Genomic DNA, 20,800 nt, shown 5'->3' with positions numbered 1-20,800 from the left:
TAAAAGTTTAAAGTTTCTGAACGCACTCGATATGTGTCAAAAGTTTCATTTAGTTTCGTTTCAACGTTTCATGCTGTCGCACGTTGTTTACGTCTGAATAACCTATATTCTCTCATGAATTACTGTTTAATAAAGCTTATTTATCCTGTAAATTGTGACAATGGTGAAGAGAGTAAGTACAGGGGCTAAATATTACTCTGTTTGTTATAATTTACGTAGTCCGATGCTTAATGCTTAACAATTACCACGTCTGAAGTGAAATTAACACATGTTTGAATTAATTCGTTCTGTAAATACTGTATAATTGTTTTAGGGTGCTAAAGCCTCTATATCAGAGGATGAAGAGTCATGCCAGTTGTTAAATGAAAGCGAATCAAAGAAATCAGAGCCCGCGAAGAAACGCTTAAAAACTAAAAGTTTGTATCGGCAACCGACTGTCAACGAACTAAATAGACTTCAGGAAACCGAGAACTTGTTCAACTCAAACTTATTCCGTCTCCAAATAGAGGAAATATTACAAGAGGTTAAGTTGAAAGAGAAAACTGAGAAGAAAATACAAACTTGGTTTGAAGGTTTAAAAAAGCATCTAGAAGATATCCCTGAGGATGACACAGAATATGATTTAACTGAAAAAACCTTAGTTAAGAAGCTCAAGGTTAAATTACCGGTGAACAATCAGCTAGACAAGACAAAATGTGTCTTTAAATTTCACAAGTTTAAAAGTGTTGAACTGGTTGGTTCATATGCCTTAGGCTGTCCTATAAACTCCAAATTGGTAATAGATATACAAATAACTGTACCCGCAGAGACTTACACCAAAAACGACTCAATAAACTACAGATATCATAAAAAACGGGCAGCATATTTAGCATACACAGCGTCACACTTGAAAACACTAGAAACTCTTGAAGACCTATCATATTCGTTTTTAAACGGATGTCAAACACATCCAGTCCTGGATTTAAAACCTGTTGGAAAGTTGGGGAACTCCATAACAGCCCGGATTCACATAGCTTGTGAAGCTGAAGCATATAAACTGCACCGATTCGGCCCTAGCCGTAACAATTTAAGAGAGACATGGTTATTAAATAAAGAGAATGAAAACAACTCCGATGTTGGACCTCCTACCCCATACTACAACAGTAGTGTTCTCTCCGATATAACAGCATCAGCGAATATAGATTTTCTAAAGGAAACCTTAAGTAATAGTGAAAATTTAAAGCAAGCGGTAGTGTTGCTGAAAATATGGCTTCGGCAAAGAAAGCTGCAAGTGTCAGGGTTTATCATCAGTATGCTGGTTGCACATCTTGTTCAGATAAAGAGGATAAATAATATTATGAGCAGTTATCAGATTATTAGGAATGTCTGGATTTCATTAAGTAAGTAAAGATTTTCAATTTGTTTTTGCAATTCTCAAGTTGGAGAAAAGAGAAGTTTTAAACTCACTAAGTGAGTTATGGGTCACTTCAGTAATTACTTGGCTATTGGAAGATGAATAGCACATTATTGGCACACCTCATAGATACAGCTTAAATAACGACAATTGAGTAGTTGATTGGATGTTCATTTTATTTACTTTTTTTTATTTTATTATAAATGTATGTGTTACCTATTTATGTTTCCAAGGCTCTTCCAAATCACTGTGGTATATAATAGTTATTTACGATACAAGTGTGAACAATTTGGAAATTCACAAGGAGTGGTGAGAGAGATTTTACAGTGCATATGGTGCTTAAAAATTTTGACATAGCCACGGAAGGTGCTCATGGAAGGTGCAAATTCTCCCCACCAGTGCGGGAATGTAGCACCATGTGTCCTGTAAACAATTTTAAGAACCACTAAGGGCCTGGTTCACAATATCCAAGTAACGCCCTGAATAAGCTACTTGCCACTTATCTGACAATAAAATAAAGTCATTGTTGGCGTTTCACAATCTTCAGATAAGCTTAACTGATCGATAAAGTGCTAAGTTTTGCAGGAAGTTTTTTTCTGGCAGTTAGTTTATTTGTTAATTAGCCATCCAATACTTTACTTGGACATTGTGAAACAGGCCCTAAGTTAAAGAATACTCTTCATATCATTTTGTCACTCACAATAAAAAATCCATTTTCAGAAACCTCCCAATGGGCCAAAGGCATCTCCCTCAATAAAGACACCAGCTCTCCACCGGTCTCAGAGTTCAACTTCCCCGTAGTATTCCTCGATATTACTGGTTCCTACAATATTTGCTGGCAGATGAGTGCTGGAACATATGAGGCGTTGAAGCGTGAGGCGAGCTTAGCGGTTGATATGTTAGATGATGGTAGTGTGAACAGCTTCATACCGTTGTTTATGACACCGGTGACGCCATTACTGCAGTATGATTACATTTTGAGGTAAGTGCTTGATACCACTTGCTACTACAATATATGAGTGTTAGGACATATGAGGTGGGAGGTATTGGTGGTGGATATGTTGAATGATGGCAGTGTGAATAGTTTTATACCGTTGTTTATGACACCGGTGACGCCATTACTGCAGTATGATTACATTTTGAGGTAAGTGCTTGATACCACTTGCTACTACAATATATGAGTGTTAGGACATATGAGGTGGGAGGTGTTGGTGGTGGATATGTTGGATGATGGCAGTGTGAATAGTTTTATACCGTTGTTTATGACACCGGTGACGCCATTACTGCAGTATGATTACATTTTGAGGTAAGTGCTTGATACCACTTCACTCAGCATCACTGCCCAGGGAAGTCTATCTGGGTCCATATGTAGAACATGGCCTAGCCACCGCAATCTTCGCTGTTTCAGGGTGGCAGTAATACTACATCAGACAAGAAAGTCGAGAACCGTTTTTTTTTTTTCATTTTTGCAAAACAAAAAGATTTTTTTTTCATAAAAGCGAAACTTATAAAACCTATATTATGCTGAAGCGATTGACATCAAAATCACAGTGATTTATTAAGATTTAGTTAGTTGAATTCTCCTGAAATGGAATTTCATAAAAAAATTATGTTACTTCACTAGATTAAAAAAGCTATTCTTCACTCTTAATTATATTTAATTTAAACTTATTAAATTATTTTCCTTCCAGGTTTAAAAACTTCCCAAAACTGAAGCAAGCAGTTCTAGATAAAGCACCTCTAGACTCCAAAGTGAACTATGGCATAGACGAGCTACCTCTAGTAGTGGAAACTCTACACTCTCTTCTAGCAAAAGGCTTAACTTGTAGAGTGGATCTGATACTGCCGATTGTGGAGGCTGACTTCTCCTGGCCTGTTGGGAAGACGTATGAGAAGGTTCGAGATGGGTGAGTTCACATGGACAATATTGAAATGATCTGCCCAAGTCTTGTATAAATTCCGTTTTACCATCATAATCAAAAATTAAATTTTAGGCAAAAATTCCTAAAAACCCCCAACACCTTTCGTTGTTTTATTACAGAGTTCCCACGGCGATCTCCTGTCTTTATCATCAGATGAGTTCCATGGTACCATAATATTGCATTGTCACCGACTTACATATGTAAGCAAAATTTCAACTCAATCGGAAACCGGGAAGTGGGTCGAATTTAGCATCCAAGATTTGACCCACACAAACATACACACATACATACATACTAACAGGGCAACATGGTTTTAACAGTAACCATGCTTGGATAGATGGCGCCTGTAAGCATAATAGGATGACCGGTCTGGCCTAGTGGGCCACCCTGCCTATGAAACTGATGGTCCCGGGTTCGAATCCCGGTAAGGGCATTTATTTGTGTGATGAACACAGATATATGTTCCTCAAAGTCATGCGTGTTTTCTATGTATTTACCTATATACATATGTAAATCGTTGTCTAGTACAGTCAGCTGCAAAAATATGTATCGAGAGAATCGTCTCATAAATATGGCACTACACTCTTATTACACTGGAATAAGATGCTTTGGGACATATTTTTGAGTAAGATGTGTACACCCATATTTTTACACTTGACTGTACCCATAGTACAAGCTGTAGTTTAGGTCGATATATGTAATATTGTCCCTGAATATTTGTTTTATTTATAGTATGAAAATCCCTTATTTAAGCATAATTTTTGTATTGTAGGTATGAAGAGAAGCTGTGTTTCGGCTTCATCCTGAACCAGGAGCACGCACTAAACATCATCGACAAAGGGCCCGCCGCCAACTTGCCCGAGGCTGAAGAATTCAGGTATTTAGGACTAACACCAGTGGGGCGACACTCCTCCTTTCGGGCATTCTCGGCTCCGTTCGGCTCAGGGGGCCTACCGTGAAAACCGAAATTCGCATTCATAACATCACTCAAACCCCAGGATCCGGGGCGCAAGCGAGCCAATGTAAACCTTGCTCGAAAGTGTGAAGGTTGCTTTGACACTAACACCTATAGGTGTCCTTGGCGCTGTTGGCACGACTAGTAACGACGACTTTTGGTGGTCTTGGCGTTCAATAGGTTAAATAAATAATAATAATAATAATTAAGCCTATATACGTCCCACTGCTGGGCACAGGCCTCCTCTCATGTGCAAGAGGGCTCGGGCTATAGTCCCCACGCTAGCCCAATGCGGATTGGGGACTTCACATACACCTTTGAATTTCTTCGCAGATGTGTGCAGGTTTCCTCACGATGTTTTCCTTCACCGAAAAGCTAGTGGTAAATATCAAATGACATTTCGTACCTACATAAGTTCCGAAAAACTCATCGGTACGAGCCAGGATTTGAACCCACGACCTCCGGATTGAAAGTCGAAATCGGAATTGGAGGTTAAATAAAAGCTTGTAAAAATACAAACTATAGTGTTGATTTTGTATCCCGAACAAGCGAAATAATAGTACATTGTGCAACGAGGGGTAAGTGAAATTTTGGAAATGGGGGTAGGAATTTAAGACCCGACGAGTTACAAACAATGTTTTTCATCACACTTGCGAAGAAAAAACTAAAGTTTAACCGAGATAATTCTTTTTTTTTTTTTTTTTATTAAAAACTGATCGGCGATTGGCTCTAGTCACACCTGATGGAAAGTGAAGACAGGGCCTAAGATGGAGCTCACCGGTTCAGTAGTAGCCTATTCACTCTTGCTTTAAAGAGACCGAGGTCATATTTATCAGGGAATACAGAGGGCGGGAGCGCATTCCATTCTTTAGCCGTCCGTAACAAAAAAGAGGAGGCAAACCGTTTAGTGCGAACAAATGGAATGTGTACCACGAACGGGTGCATTCGCTCCCCACGCCTGGACGTCCGATGATGGAAAGGGGAAGGTGGGATCAGATCGTGCAGTTCCTGTGCACACTCCCCGAAATGTATCCGATAGAACACCGTGACATTTCAGATAATTCTTAAATACTGTGACATTTCAAACCAAAGAGTAAAGTAAGTATCTTCTTCTTATTTTAAAATATGGCTTCCATCAAATCTATGATGATTTTGCCAATGTCAAGTTTCGTTGTAAGTTTTAAGTGTGCTCGTAGAGCATGACGTTGTTCGGTAGTTGCTTTCAACTTCAACTTCAAAAATCGTTTATTCAAGTAGGCTTAAAAATAAGCACTTTTGACAAGTCAGTATAGGTACAAAAAATAAAATATATCTATATATAACAAACATTCATTGGATTTTAAATAAGAAATAAATAATAACAATTGGTAACAATTAATCAATGTCAAAAATTACATATAAACAAGAGAATAAAAGTCAACCCGAAGAATAATAAAAAAAAACAATATAAAAATAAAAATCAGATGTTAACTCAGTCCCAAGCAGTTTTGTCATTAATATAATCTTTGATGCTATAATAAGATTTACAAATTAATTTACTTTTAATGTATTTCTTAAATCTATTCATTGGAAGATTAGTTATATTATTTGGCAGTTTATTGTAAAATCGTACACAATTACCTTTAAAAGAATTTTTGATTTTTTGCAGCCGTGTGGTTGGTATTGCTAACTTGTCCTTGTTTCTTGTGTTAATATTATGTATGTCACAATTTCTCTTGAAGTTATTGATATGCTTATGAACATAAACAATATTTGCATAAATGTATTGGCAGTATACAGTAAGTATATTAATATCCTTAAACTTATTTCTAAGAGAATCTCTAACCTTCATTTTATAAATTGAACGAATGGCGCGCTTTTGCAGTACAAAAATGGTATTGATTTCAGCAGCATTACCCCAAAGCAAGATGCCGTATGACATCACACTATGAAAGTAGCTAAAATACACCAATCTAGCTGTTTTTTCGTCCGTTAAGTGACGGATTTTGCATACTGCAAATGCTGCAGAACTAAGTTTGCCTGCGAGAATATTTATGTGGGGGCCCCATTGCAGCTTGGAATCTAATGTCAGACCTAGGAATACTGTACTATTGATCATTTCCAATTCCTCGTCTTTGATAGTGACAGTCGTTTGTATATTTCTGACATTTGTAGTGGTGAACTTTATATAATTGGTTTTCTTCTCGTTCAATAATAGGTTATTGACATTGAACCATTGCACTACTTTTGATATAGCACTGTTTACATGATCACTGGCATCTTCGTGACGTTTGACTTTAAAAATGAGGGAAGTATCGTCAGCAAACAGTACTATATCATGGTGATCTCTCACTAAGTACGGCAAATCATTTATATAAATGAGGAAAAGAAAGGGCCCTAATATTGACCCCTGGGGGACGCCCATAGAAACAAGTGATCCTAGAGACCGTTCCCCATTCACGTCCACTTTTTGGATTCTTCCATCTAAATATGATTTTAGCAAATCCAGCGCTTTGCCTCGAACACCATAGAAGTGAAGTTTCCTCACGAGTGTTTCGTGACAAACGCAGTCGAACGCCTTGGATAAGTCACAAAAAATTCCAATGGCATCATGTGACTCCTCCCAGGCATCGAAAATATTTTTAATTAGTTCTATCCCAGCGTCAGTGGTCGATCGACCCCGAGTAAACCCAAACTGCTTGTTGTGCATCAAATTGTTCGTGTTAAAATGGCTAAGCAACTGAGATAAAATTATCTTTTCAAAAATTTTGCTAAGTGTGGGCAAAACTGAAATAGGCCTATAATTAGTGGGATCAGTCGTACTACCTGTTTTAAATAAAGGAGTATTTTTGCTTTGCTTCATTAGGTTTGGAAACTCGCCACAGTCGAAGCAGTTGTTAAATATGACTACTAAGTCAGGTACTAGTAATTCAATAAGGGGCTTAATAACGAAGACAGAAACTCCCCAGAGATCATTCGTTTTTTTAACATTAATAGATCGAAATGCTTTTAGTACATCTAGGTTAGTAACGTGTTGAAACTTAAACTCCATGAAACATTTAGGCAAATTATTTTCTAACAATCCAACAGCAGACGAACTTGATGATTTAAGATGGTTGGTCGTAGTAACTGGTGCACTAGTAAAGAAAGTTTCAAATTCAGTGGCGACATCTATATTAGACTCTATTAATTTCCCATTTACGTTAAGCCGGTATGTGGTTTTTGTCCTTTTTTTGCGACCAGTCTCCTCATTTATAATTTTCCATGTAGTTCTAATGACGTCGGAACTATTTCTTATCTTATTGCTTAAAAAAATACATTTAGCTAAACGACAATTCAATTTGAAGCTTTTAGAAAATTGCTTTACATATTCTTTAAATTCATCGCTCGTTCTATAGCGCCGTTCCTCGTAAAGTTCGTATAATTTTTTCCTCTGATTATATAATTCTGCAGTAGCCCACTCACTAAAACGATTTGCACCGCCAGCTACAACCGATTTAGAAGTGAATATTGTATTATACTCTTTTAAAAAGGTTTTGAAGAATGTATCGTACATATCATTGGGACCCAATTCCGCTGTCAAGATCGGTAACTGAGGAGCAAGGTTATTCCTCATCCTCTCCAAACGCTCTGAAGTTACTGGTACAAACGTAATTCTCTTCTTTAAAGGACTTAAACTCTGCATTCGTTCAAATGTAATTATTTGACCCAAGTGATCTGATTCCAGTGCACCGATTACATTTTTACTAATAGGAACAATATCAGTAAAAATGTTATCAATACAGGTTGCGCTGGTAGGAGTCACCCTTGTAGGTTCCATAAAAATATGATCTAATCTAAAAGATTTAAAGAGACTGATCAAGCTAACACTTAAGGAAGAGGTTTCTAAAACATTGATGTTGAAGTCTCCACATATAATTAGTTGTTTTTTAATGTGTGATAATTTTGATAAAACTGTTTCCATTTTATTTTGGAAGATTTCAAAACTGCCCAAAGGTGGCCTATAAACAGAAATGACAATGAACTGCTCTAATTCTACAGCGGCTATTTCAATAATTCTTTCGACTGATAAGGACACAATATCTTTACGTTCTTTGTATTTTAACTGATTATTTATAATAATCATAGACCCGCCATGTATGGATTTAACTCTACTGAATATACTACCAAGTTGATGGTTGTTAAAATTAAACATTATTTCATTAGAGCTTAGCCAGTGTTCGGTAATGCACAATATATCTATATTATTACAATTTAAAAATAACTCAATTTGTAAATCTTTGCCTCTAATGCTTTGTATATTTTGATGGACCAAGTTGATGCGACTTACATGATTGTAGCCATTTTTTTTGTCATTAATCCTTACATTATTATTATCACTTAACTTATTAAGTCTGATGCCAGCACTGGAGTCCACTGTTGTCGCATGATTTAATTTAAATTAATTGAGACCGTTACCACGTTTGTGCTTGTCTGCTGGAAATTAATGGACTTGCCAGCCAAGTTTCTGGTCGTTACATCAAAATAATATGATAGGGACATAGCTATCTGTCTCCTACAATAATGATAGAGGTAAAATTTACCTCTGTTCAGTGTGTAAAAATTCCTAACATATTTGCTAGTGTCAATAATATGAATGTTTTTATTATACGCACACAGATTATACATTTGTAAATTTAACTTATACCTAATTCTATTCTCGGTCTGTGACAACTGCTGGCAGTAAGGAAATGAAAACAAGATAATTTTTTTAACTTTGAGGCCATTCATTATGTCATGGTATCTAATTAAGTCAAGTTTATTTATTGATCCTATATTCCCTATGAAGATAAGTAATGTTGTATTACTGTGAATGTTATTGTCTTTCGTCATGAAATTTAAAATATTCTCAAAGCTATTACCAGGCAAGCAATTACTAGTAACACTTTGTTCCCCAGAATATCTGTGTAGAAGTGTGCCAATATTTTTACCAATCTCATCACAATACATGATTATGTTAGGTTCGAGACCATCCGAAGGCAGCGTGCGCTCAGCCGTAGGCGGCGCGGACCCAGCCAAAGGCGGTGCGGGCTCAGCAGAAGGCGGCGCACGCTCAGCCGAAGACGGCGTGGGCACAGCCGAAGGCGGCGTGGGCACCGCCGAAGGCGGCGCGGGCTTAGCCGAAGGCGGCGCGCGCTCAGCCGAAGGCGGCGAGGGCTCAGCCGACGGCGGCGCGGGCTCAGCCGAAGGCGGCGAGGGCTCAGCCGAAGGCGGCGAGGGCTCAGCCGAAGGCAGCACGCGCTCAGCCGAAGGCGGCGCGGGCGCAACCGAACGCAGATCAGCCGAACACGATGCGGGCTTAGCCGAAGGCGGCGCGGACTCAGCCGAAGGCAGCACGCGCTCAGCCGAAGGCGACGAGGGCTCAGCCGACGGCGGCGCGCGCTCAGCCGAAGGCGGCGCGGGCTCAGCCGAAGGCGGCGAGGGCTCAGCCGAAGGCAGCACGCGCTCAGCCGAAGGCGGCGCGGGCGCAACCGAACGCAGATCATCCGAAGACGACGCGGGCTTAGCCGAAGGCGGCGCGGACTCAGCCGAAGGCAGCACGCGCTCAGCCGAAGGCGGCGCAGGCGCAACCGAACGCAGATCATCCGAAGACGACGCGGGCTTAGCCGAAGGCGGCGCGGACTCAGCCGAAGGCAGCACGCGCTCAGCCGAAGGCGGCGCGGGCTCAACCGAACGCAGATCAGCCGAAGACGACCCGGGCTCAGCCGAAGGCGGCGCGGGCTCAGCCGAAGGCGGCGCGGGCTCAGCCGAAGGTGGCGCGGGCTCAGCCGAAGGCAGCATGCGCTCAGCCGAAGGCGGCGCGGGCTCAACCGAACGCAGATCAGCCGAAGACGGCGTGACCTCAGACAAAGGCGACTTAGGCTTAGCCGAAGGCCACATGCGCTCAGACGATGGCGGCGCGGGCTCAGACACAAGCCTACTTGTTTGGGTTACGTCGCTGGGCTCCATCTCAAGATAGTTATCTAGGAACAACTCTGTCAATTCTCGGTTTTGTTTGCTCAGCTGAGTAAGTTCTGCCGTAGCAATGGAGAGTTCCTGGATCTGTCTGTAGGCTGAGTTTAATTTTGCAGTCAGAGTTTCGAGCTCAACACTTTGACTTAATAATGTAGTACTCATCTCCAGCAATTCCTTTTTTGATCTGATATATTTCCTACAGATTCTCATACAATGCTTAATTTGTGATCTTTTTTTAATTTTTTGTGTTGTCTTCGAATGCCTGAACAATTGTTTTTTATTGCCGTAATAAAAGCTATGACCTGAGTCGGAAAAAGATAAAGATGACAGTTCCTCAGATAATGTATGTACTCCATCATGTCCCTTAGCTTGTTTTAAAATATCTATTTCATCCTGAGCTTCACCAAGCTGATGCTGTAAGAAAGAAATTTTTTCGAGGGCGGTCTCGTACACTGGTTGACACTCTTGAAGGCGGTCCACAAGTACCTGCAGAGAATTTCTTTGTTCTTCAGTCTCTGCTAGATGGTCAGACAACTCGTTTAGTTGGCGCTTTAACAAAGAGTTTCGTGACACAACAGACTTAATTTCTGCCTCATTTTCCTCTTGTTCTGCTAATAGTTTATCACATAAAGCTTGTTTACTTTTCAGCTCTTCTTGGGTCTTACATAGATTTTGTTGAAGATACATCCTTCTAGTGGTCATTTTTATTATTGTTATCAACTAAATAATTAATTGTATAATTACAACAACTCATCAGTTCGGTCTCGCTTAACTTACAGCGCAGTCGTGTTCCGATTTAATTGCAATTATTTTAATACACCGAACAACCAAAACTAACCTTATAATCGTGATCTCTAAAGTTGACTTTTGCTTGGAAGTGTATCTATAAGTTGCGCGTGCACAGTGCGTGTAACCCTGCTCTTCACCCCCGCGCGTCGTATGCGCCGCCGGTCGCTAAGTTGTAAACAACGTTAAGGAATTCGGCGTCGTGTGGAATCACCCGCAATTCCTACCTAAATTATGGGTACTCCTCGTACACCTACTAAAAGTGGCTCCCAGCCGGAACTTCCTACATATATAGACCAAGAAAATCATCACATCACCTTACGGAAGAGAAGGCATCCGGATCTTGATTATGACATCAAACAGGAACTTGCTGCCTTTAGACAGGATATGACAACACTCCTTAAAGATTTCACAAAGGATTTTACTAGCTCGCAAGATCAAAAGTTGGCCGACATGCGTGAGGATATAAGGTCTGAAATTCGGGAGCAGCTAAGTGAATTTAAATCATTGTCAGAGAGCTTGAAGGAGACACAATCACGCGTCGAAACCAGTTTGTCTGATTTCGATACTAGAATTACTACCGCCGAGAAGAAAGTTGCCTCAGTAACATCTATTACAAAAAATCTCCACGAAGCCCAGGAAACTATCAATCGGCTAGTCATTGAAAACAATTCTAGTAAACAATTTTCAATGCTTAATAACCTCGAGATCTCTGGCATACCGTACTCCAAAGGTGAAAATTTAATGACCATCCTTCGAGACATATGCGCCAAGGTCGGGTATCATTTGGGTGAAAGTGACGTCGACGTTATTCACCGGGTGCGTCGCTTTCAAACGAGCCAGGATGAAGCGCTAAAGAATAGCAGACCACCGGCAATAATTGCTAGATTTACACAACGATGCCATAAAAATGAATTACTCGTTGCCGTTCGTGCGCGCCGTGGCCTGACAACGGCTGACATCGGTTTGCCGGGGCCCGCTGCAGCTGTGTACGTCGGCGACCACTTGACCCCCGCTAACAAATTACTCTTGAAGCAGGCTAGGCAATTAAGATTAGAGCATAACTATACTCACCTTTGGGTTCGTGATTGTAAAATTTTCATTCGAAAAACCGACCAAAGTAAAGTTTTACTCATTAGTAACGAAGCCGATCTCAAAAAAATAAAATGACCATTGTACTCTTATTTCATTTGGTACCTATATAGCATTGTCATAATTATTTCTGTGAATTTATTTGCATTAGCTACCTTTTTAACACCATGTATACTCACACAATGTTATCACGATATCCCCGATTATTTGGTCGGTATTTACGCTTGTTATTTTAAAAACATGTTTACCTATGCACTTAAACGTTTTTTCCGAGTTCTATTTAGCAAATACCATGCATGCACGTCTTATAAATATAAATATATTACTGATCTATTTTTGATATATTTCCTTACTTACATCTTTTCTTCTATATTAATCAATTATTTCTTTTTGTCTCTTGGCGCAATGAAACCTGTTTATCTGAAACATTATATTTTAAATATTTATGCCTATAATAATGGCTAATACACTCTTTAGTGGTTATTACCAAAATGTGAGGGGCTTGCGAACAAAAGCTGGTGAGTTTTTCTGTAAAGTAGCTCAGTCAGATTATGATTTTATTTGTTTGACGGAAACCTGGCTTACTCCTGATTTTTATGACGGGGAATTCTTTGACAGTAGTTTTAATGTTTTTCGGTGTGATCGGTCGGTGGCGGATAGCGGCGCGACTCGTGGCGGCGGGGCGGCCGTGGCCATCCGAGCTTGTTGCCAACCGGTACGCCGCGACTGGCCCGTGCCGCCGCGCGCCCATTGTGAATGTGTCTGGGTTTCTATTCCATTCGACCCGCATGGAAGAAATGCTCGTAACCCTCAAAAACAATCTTTTTTAAATATAGCCTGTATTTACATTCCCCAGGGTCCTGGACATAGGGATTCCCTAACTTCTTTTTTTGAAACTGCAGATCAAATTATTACCGATAGGCCAAATGATCTATTCTTGCTTACAGGAGATTTTAATATACCGGAAGCCGAGTGGGTGCCCCACTCGTCCCCGGGAATGCATTTAATTACAGGTAACAGTTACACAACACGAGTGCTGCATGATTTTTTATCTTATACGGAATTAAAACAATTTAATGGAGTTCATAACGTTAATAATCGCATTCTCGATTTAATATTGTGTAGCACAGAGTGTACAGTTGCTCCTTGCGACCTACCACTCACGCCTGAAGATAATCACCACAAAGCGTTAACAATAGATTTATATTTAAAATTTGAACCCTCTCTTAATCCGAAACCTAATAGTATTTATAATTTTAAGAATGGTGATTATAACAAAATTAATTTAGAATTATCTAAAATCAATTGGTATTATATCATGGAAAATATCGATTTGACAAACTGTGTAACAAAATTCTACGATATTTTAAGACAGTTGATTAGTTATCATATCCCTATGCGTCGAATCAACGTATCGGCGTCCGTTCCGGTGTGGCACACTAGACCATTAATAAAGTTGTTACGTGAAAAACGTAAGTTTCATAAGAATTGGAAAAAATACGGCAATCCTTTGGATTATGAATCTTTTAAAATATTACGTAAACGAGCAGAAAAAATGGAAGCACAATGTTACAAAAATTACATTTCTTATTCCGAATATAAAATAAAATCATGTCCAAATTATTTTTGGTCTTATATAAAATCTATAAATTCTAAAAATAAATTACCACAAACGATGAGATATAAGGATCATGCTACCTCAGATGGCGCAGAAATCTGTAATTTATTTAATGACTTTTTTCACTCCGTTTTTGAGGAATCTCGTAACAGCTTATTTGTCGATACTTTACTGCCACCCGCCGAACCCTTAGTAGATATGTGTACTATAAACATTAATCGAGCATCTGTCCATAGGCTTTTAAATATAATTAATACGAACAAAGGTGCAGGTCCTGACGGCATTCATCCTATTTTCATAAAAAAATGTTCAGCAAACCTCGCAATACCATTAACTATAATTTTCCAAAAGTCTATTAAATCTGGCTGTGTTCCCGAAATCTGGAAAAGAGCATTCGTGACGCCTATCCCCAAGGGTCAAGTTAGCAACAATATTGAACAATTTAGGCCTATATCAAAATTATGTCAATTCAACAAAATTTTTGAAAAAATAGTCACTAGTCAGCTTTCTCAAGTAGTTAAAAACCATATCAACCCCAATCAACACGGCTTTTTCAAAGGTCGGTCGGTAGACACTAATCTCTTAACTTTTGCCAATGATATTTTAGTCGCAATGGATGGAGGCTCATGTGTAGAGGCTGTGTACACTGATTTTGCCAAAGCCTTTGACAAAATTTGTCACAATAAGCTTCTTCTCAAGCTTTGGCACATCGGAATACACGGAGACCTTTTCCGTTGGATTAAATCTTATATTGAAAATCGAAGCCAATGTGTAGTATTATCGGGTTACACTTCTCAATGGAAAACAATTAGTTCCGGTGTACCCCAGGGATCTCATTTAGGCCCGTTGCTTTTCACGCTATTTATAAACGATATAGATAAATATATCAAACACTCGAAGGTTTTGCTCTACGCAGATGACACGAAAATTTATAAAGTCATAAATACGATTGATGATTATTACTTGTTGCAGGATGATTTAATAAGTTTTGAGACATTCTGTAAAGATAATGATTTATTTTTAAATATAAATAAATGTTCTGTAATAAACTTCACACGGAAAAAAAATAATGCACAATATAACTTCACTTTATATAATAATTACCTGCGTAGAGTAACACTAATCCGTGATCTTGGAGTTCTATTGGATTCTAAACTGTCGTTCATACCTCATTTAGATTCTGTCATAAAAAAGGCGTACAAACAACTAGGCTTCATTCTAAGAGTTGGTAAACCATTTAAAAATAGTACCACCTACAAAATCCTTTTTAATAGCTTTGTTCGCAGCCATCTCGAGTTTGCTAGTACAGTTTGGAAACCTTATCATAACATCCATATTGAACGGGTGGAACGGATACAAAGAAAGTTCCTTAAAACTCTCGATTTTAGAACTGGTCACACACATGTTAGCTATAGCGAATCACTGATCCACCATAAACTTCAAACACTTAGTAACCGCCGAGATATCGCAGATTCCGTCTTACTCTATAAAATTATGCGCAATATATTAGATGTCCCCTCGCTACTACACCAAATACAGCTCAGAGTTCCTCGTAGACGTCAGCGCCACTGTCAGAAGAAAAGGTTATTCTCGATTCCCAACAGTAGAACGTGTTATGCACAAAATATATTCATAAGACGTGCCTGCAAACTATTTAACGAAAATGACAAGCTCTCTAACATAGATATATTTACTTGTTCCATTAATATTTTAAAACGTGCTTTTCTTTAGGTAACAAATGTAATTATGCATGTTTTCTTTTCTTTACGCTCTCAAATGTTTAGTTTTGGGTAACATTTAAAATTGTAATCTTAAAGAAAAAAAAAAAAAAAAAGAAACAGACTGATTTTATGTAAAAAATGAAACTCTAGGTCTAAACTTAAGCAATTTTGTATAGGTACTGTTTGTAAACGACTGTATGTTTCTAAAGTATAATAAATAAATAAACTTATCTGTAGTTTCAAATTGTGTGAGGCGTTTTTGAACACTCTCTTTTTCGAAAGCGGTGTGATTCCGTCCTTTAGTATCGGAACGTACCCTGTTCATATGTCAATGTCACTTCCGATGTTAGTCTCAGTGTCAAACTCAGCTGATGATTACCGCTGTTTTTAATTAATATTAATGGACAATTTCTGTTGTTTTTAAAATGTTTCAATGTGTGAGTGTGGTTTTTAAAAGTGCCGTTATAATCCTAAGTTGTGTTTTGGTCTAAATTCACAAATACGGCTCACCATAACGCCTGAGGCTTCTTCACTATAATGCTCGTATCTTCTCGTAAGTTTTGCACATAAAGTAGAACTATTTTTAGGAGTTTAAACATTATTTCATAATTAAATTGAAAACACTGGTGATAAACATGACTGTCAAATCTCACGCACACACACACACTCCCGCACTTTTAGCACAGATCATAAATAATATTTTAGTAAAGAGATAGCTGGACTTTACTAAAAGCCACGATGGATTGCCGGATGTTGATTAAAACATGGTTAAACGCGTTTCAAGATTAGTTTTTCATTAACTGCACACTTCTACGATAGTTCACTGCATAATAAGCTATCAATACTACACTTTGAACAACATAAATGAGCAAAACACAAAAAAATATTCTCGAGACGTCTTCGCCATCTTGAATCTCAACGACAACCTAAAGTAAATATGTTTCAAACATTCGTCCGCCATATTGTCATTTTTGATAAGTTAGGCATCGAAGGCACAGACCTATATACTTACTTTACTCTTTGGCACAGACCTATTTGGCATTCAGCCACAATTGAAAATTATGTAAAAAAAAGTTAAAACGGCTACTTATTAAATCAATCAAATTAAATATTTTTAAATATAACAAAAATATTAAATTATAAACGTTAGTATTTTAAAAGTAAAACTCATAGTGTTGTGTTTAGTGTTGTGTTCCTGCCGGTGAGTAAGGTTGCCAGAGCTCAACGAGGGGTGGGAGGGGGTTAGGGTCGGCAACGCGCATGTAACTCCTCTGGAGTTGCAGGCGTACATAGGCTACGGATACTGCTTACCATCAGGCGGGCCGTATGCTTGTTTGCCACCGACATAGTATAAAAAAAAAGTCATTTATGCTACTTGGTTTGTATGAATTAGTGACGTAATTTAACACATTCACTGCCGGGAACCCACCTGGTGGGCGCTCGTGAACTTTGTTCAGATGCCGGACAACCCGCTGGGCAGATTGTTTTGTACGCAGCTATAGACAACCGGTTTCTGGGGTAGTGCGCCGTTTTTTGTCTGGCAGTGAATGTGTTAAAAAAATCTGTAACTCCCTAGGGAGTAACAATATAGGCCTTTTTCCTTCAGTACACCTGCATGGAATAAGATCTTTATCGAGCAAGTGTGATGAAAATTTATTTACATTCTTGGTCGTAGCTTTAGTTTTTTACCGATTTTTTTTGTACAGAGGTTTCTGGGGCGACAAGTCTGAACTGCGCCGTTTCCAAGATGGCTCCATCACCGAGACGTGCGTGTGGGAGGGAGACACCCTATCGGAGCGCCGCTCTATCCCACGACAAATCGTGGAATACCTTCTCAAGATGAAATATGGTGAGTTTAAAACACATATAGCTAGTGTTTTTAATTCATAATTCATAATTATTTATTTGCACCTAAAAGGGGTTTACATAAAATGTGTTACAAAGGTTACAAATCCTAGCCTTTTTAGCCGTTTTTGACAGCATGCAAATGGGTCCCTATAATACATAAAATTTGTACTACATGAGGACCTTAAATTAACTTAATTAATTACGAAACTACATTAACGAAGATTAAACTAATATAGAAAAAACAATAAGTCAATTTTCCAGTATACAGTGCCAGCTATAGCTACAGTTTATAATAGGCTCTGAATACTAGATTAAAATGCAAGTACCGTCTGAAATACCAACCTTTTTTATTACAAACTATAGCGATAACTCCTATTCTAGTCTGATGGTTGATTACCATTGACATTATATCTAAGGACGGGCCTTACGGGCAGTAAGAGTAGAGTAAATAGCGCATATTCGTGACAAAATAAACGAAAACGACAAGTAACAAAACATAACATATAACTCACGAAATAGTTCCGACTCCGTATTTAAGTATTTAATATCGCGGAGACCAGCAAGCTTTGCTTGGAAAACATATAAAAACTCAAACATGCGCTTTTTCCCAGAGATAAGACCTAGCTAGATCGATTTTACGTCCCCGTAAACCACCATATAGCAAATTTCAACGAAATATATAAATGTACATTATATACAAGAATTGCACATTTAAATGTATAAGAGTACCTGGGCGACCGGTTATAACTATTTATTGTAATATGGTGGTGTATAGGTGATAATCTACATAAACTTAAAGAGTAAAATGTGAACTGACAATTATTATTATTTACAATCGATTTCAACCTTACAGCACTTGTCACAGAGTAACGCCATCTATTGTCAATTTCTCTTATTACATAGCTCATTTTTTTACTAAATTAAACTTGTCTAAAACAATAAAAATTATATATAAACTTGAACATATAAAAAAAAACAAAAGTTAGCCACGGGGCGAGATTCGAACCCGTAACATTCGTTTCTAGCCGACGCGTCTTAACCCGCTGGACCAGACGGACAGTGGCCGGCAATACGAAATTAGCGACCATATTCTACGTCGAAAGAATAACGCATGAAAACTCGAAAACACGCGTTTTCCCAAACATAAGACTAATCTAGATCGATTGTCTCTATATATATAATATCGTTGTCTAAGTACCCTTAACACAAGCCTTATTGAGTTTTCCTACTCCTCTACCGTTATCTGTCATTTATGCATTCATTAAAACGAATATAAGAACATATATAAAAGATTTCAAGAAAAGTCTATATTGTCTATTCCTCATAAAAGCTCTTGTGCTTTTATAAGCTATAATGTTACTGCGATTAATGGCTACCAACCTTACAAAACCAAAACGAATACAGTTTTAAACTAAGTGCATTGATGCCAACTTACAAAATATTCATTTGGTTGCATAGTAAAAATAATTACTTCATAAGTCAGAAACACGCATGTGACACCCGTAATATAGCAACACCCATAGACTACGAAGACCGCTTAGCGTTGCTTGTTAGTCTCCGTAGGCTACGGTGGCCAAAATTGAGAAAAAACTGTCCAAAAAATTAATTTAGCAAGTAGCAAGTACCAGGGCCTCACGAGTTACGAGGAGGTGTCGCCGACCGGCCGGCCGCGGCCCGGGGCGGGCCGGGCGCGTAACAAGGTATGCTCGCGCGTCTTGGCTATATACTTTTGCTGTAATTTGTTTACCTAAATTAAGATTTATTTTTGTTGACTCGTAGGAAAAATATTGTATGCAACGTTGTATAAGTTGGTCAAAAAATTCTCGTGACGTATTCCTTTACAATGTTCGCCTACGCCTTCGGCTCCGGCTCACATTGTAACTCACGCCACTCGCCTTTTTTGACCCTTCTTATACAACTGTTGCATAAAATACTATTACTGTAGGACTTATTCAATTTGTGTAATGTCCTATAATAATATTTATTTATTATTTGTTTAATAAAAACTTTATTTGCAGACATCCCACCCACAGACTTATTCCACATCCTCGAACAGCTGAACTCTCTCACAACCCGCAAACAGTACACGCGCGAAAAAAGAATCGAGAGCGAGGAGAGCGCTCTAGCGGCGTTACAGGCGGCCGATGATTTACGCAGAGACTTACGTGCGCTTACGCAGTTACCGTTAGATGTCAGCGCTGTTTATGGTAAGTTTTTTTTAGTTACAATTTTGGATGCAAAAGAGCCTAATGAATGGAAACATCCTCTTAGATGAATATAGGGGAGACCGAGGCGAGTTGTAACAACGTACATTTTGAGTTAGACTGTTATCAAGCTGGAAAAAACGATGTTAAAGCCGCGCCCCACCGTCCGCAAGTCCCACCGTTTCATTGCCTCAAGACGATTCTATAGATACCGAAAAATTGACGTTGTTTCAACTTACCTCTGTCTCAACTCACCTCGGTCTCCCGAGACCTTAGCTTCGCGTGATACATAAAAGGTTTCAAGAAAAGTCTATATTGTCTATTCCTCATAACAGCTCTTGTGCTTTTAATCGCTATAACGTTACTGCGATTAATGGCTACCAACCTAACAAAATCAAAACGAATAACAATAGAACTGCTTCTGGGTCTTAGGAGGATAGGCATGTCTTATTCCAGCTACACAACACATCATCCATATAGGGAAGGCCCTACAAACCTACAGTATAAGTGTATGAACTGTAGGGGGCACCACATACAATACCATGTTTATTGGTGCGAAGTTTAAACGTAATGTAAAATGTTTATGCTTTCAATGTAGCCCACGAGATGGCAGAACCTATAATGCTCAAGAAAACGTACATGAAATGTAGAGGCAACACTTGCGTTGGCACTTGTATAAGCGCCATCTACCATCATTTTCAAGAACTAACTCAACTTTCTAGGCACATCGTCGGTGTTTAGTTACTGCGACCCCACACCGCCGTTGCCGGCGCCGCCATACAATCCGTGGCGCCGAGGCGGCACGTGTCTGATTAAGGATATAGAGAAGGATGGCGTTTTCCAAGCACCAGAATTCGTGCCTGTTTGCGAAACCGTTGTTGAGTTGGGTAAGTTTTTTTACTATAATCCACACTATAAAAGACCCGATTTTCAGTCATACATAGATAGATTTATATTGCATGATAAAAGACCCAAAATCAACTATATTTCTTACACTGTAATAGGTTCAAACTTCTCTGGCATATTTCGGACTTTTTTCTTGTAGGGCGGGGCGTTAGGAGGGTGATAAGATAAGATAAGATTTCTTTATTGTCAAAGCTGTGTTTGTACATAGGTCTAATAAACATCACAAATGTCCATCAGCTTGCCCATTTCGGGCGTACAATAATAAACTAAACTAATACATGCAAACGTAAAACAATAACAGTATCATAACATCAAAACAATTAATTTTCTATGTACATCTTAGGTGAGCATCTTACTATATCCATTCTTTACTCCTAGAAAA

At 38.7% G+C, this 20,800-nt stretch overlaps 1 protein-coding gene across 1 annotated transcript in view; it reads left to right on the top strand.

The window, feature by feature from the left end:
* Positions 1-64: 64 nt before the first annotated feature.
* Positions 65-20,800, top strand: part of LOC133527031 (nucleolar protein 6) — a 37,708-nt gene continuing 16,972 nt past the window's right edge. Inside the window, exons 1-8 of the mRNA XM_061863918.1 lie at positions 65-172; positions 314-1,379; positions 2,114-2,375; positions 3,085-3,300; positions 4,088-4,192; positions 17,167-17,309; positions 19,327-19,515; positions 20,235-20,399. Of these exons, the coding sequence (XP_061719902.1) occupies positions 161-172; positions 314-1,379; positions 2,114-2,375; positions 3,085-3,300; positions 4,088-4,192; positions 17,167-17,309; positions 19,327-19,515; positions 20,235-20,399 (2,158 nt within the window). The 5' untranslated portion in view covers positions 65-160. The remainder of the gene's footprint in view (positions 173-313; positions 1,380-2,113; positions 2,376-3,084; positions 3,301-4,087; positions 4,193-17,166; positions 17,310-19,326; positions 19,516-20,234; positions 20,400-20,800) is intronic.

The sequence above is a fragment of the Cydia pomonella genome, chromosome 17 (genome assembly GCF_033807575.1).
Source record: "Cydia pomonella isolate Wapato2018A chromosome 17, ilCydPomo1, whole genome shotgun sequence".
NCBI lineage: Eukaryota > Metazoa > Arthropoda > Insecta > Lepidoptera > Tortricidae > Cydia > Cydia pomonella.
Note: the sequence above shows the minus strand (reverse complement) of the source record. Positions and strands in the feature narration are given on the sequence as shown.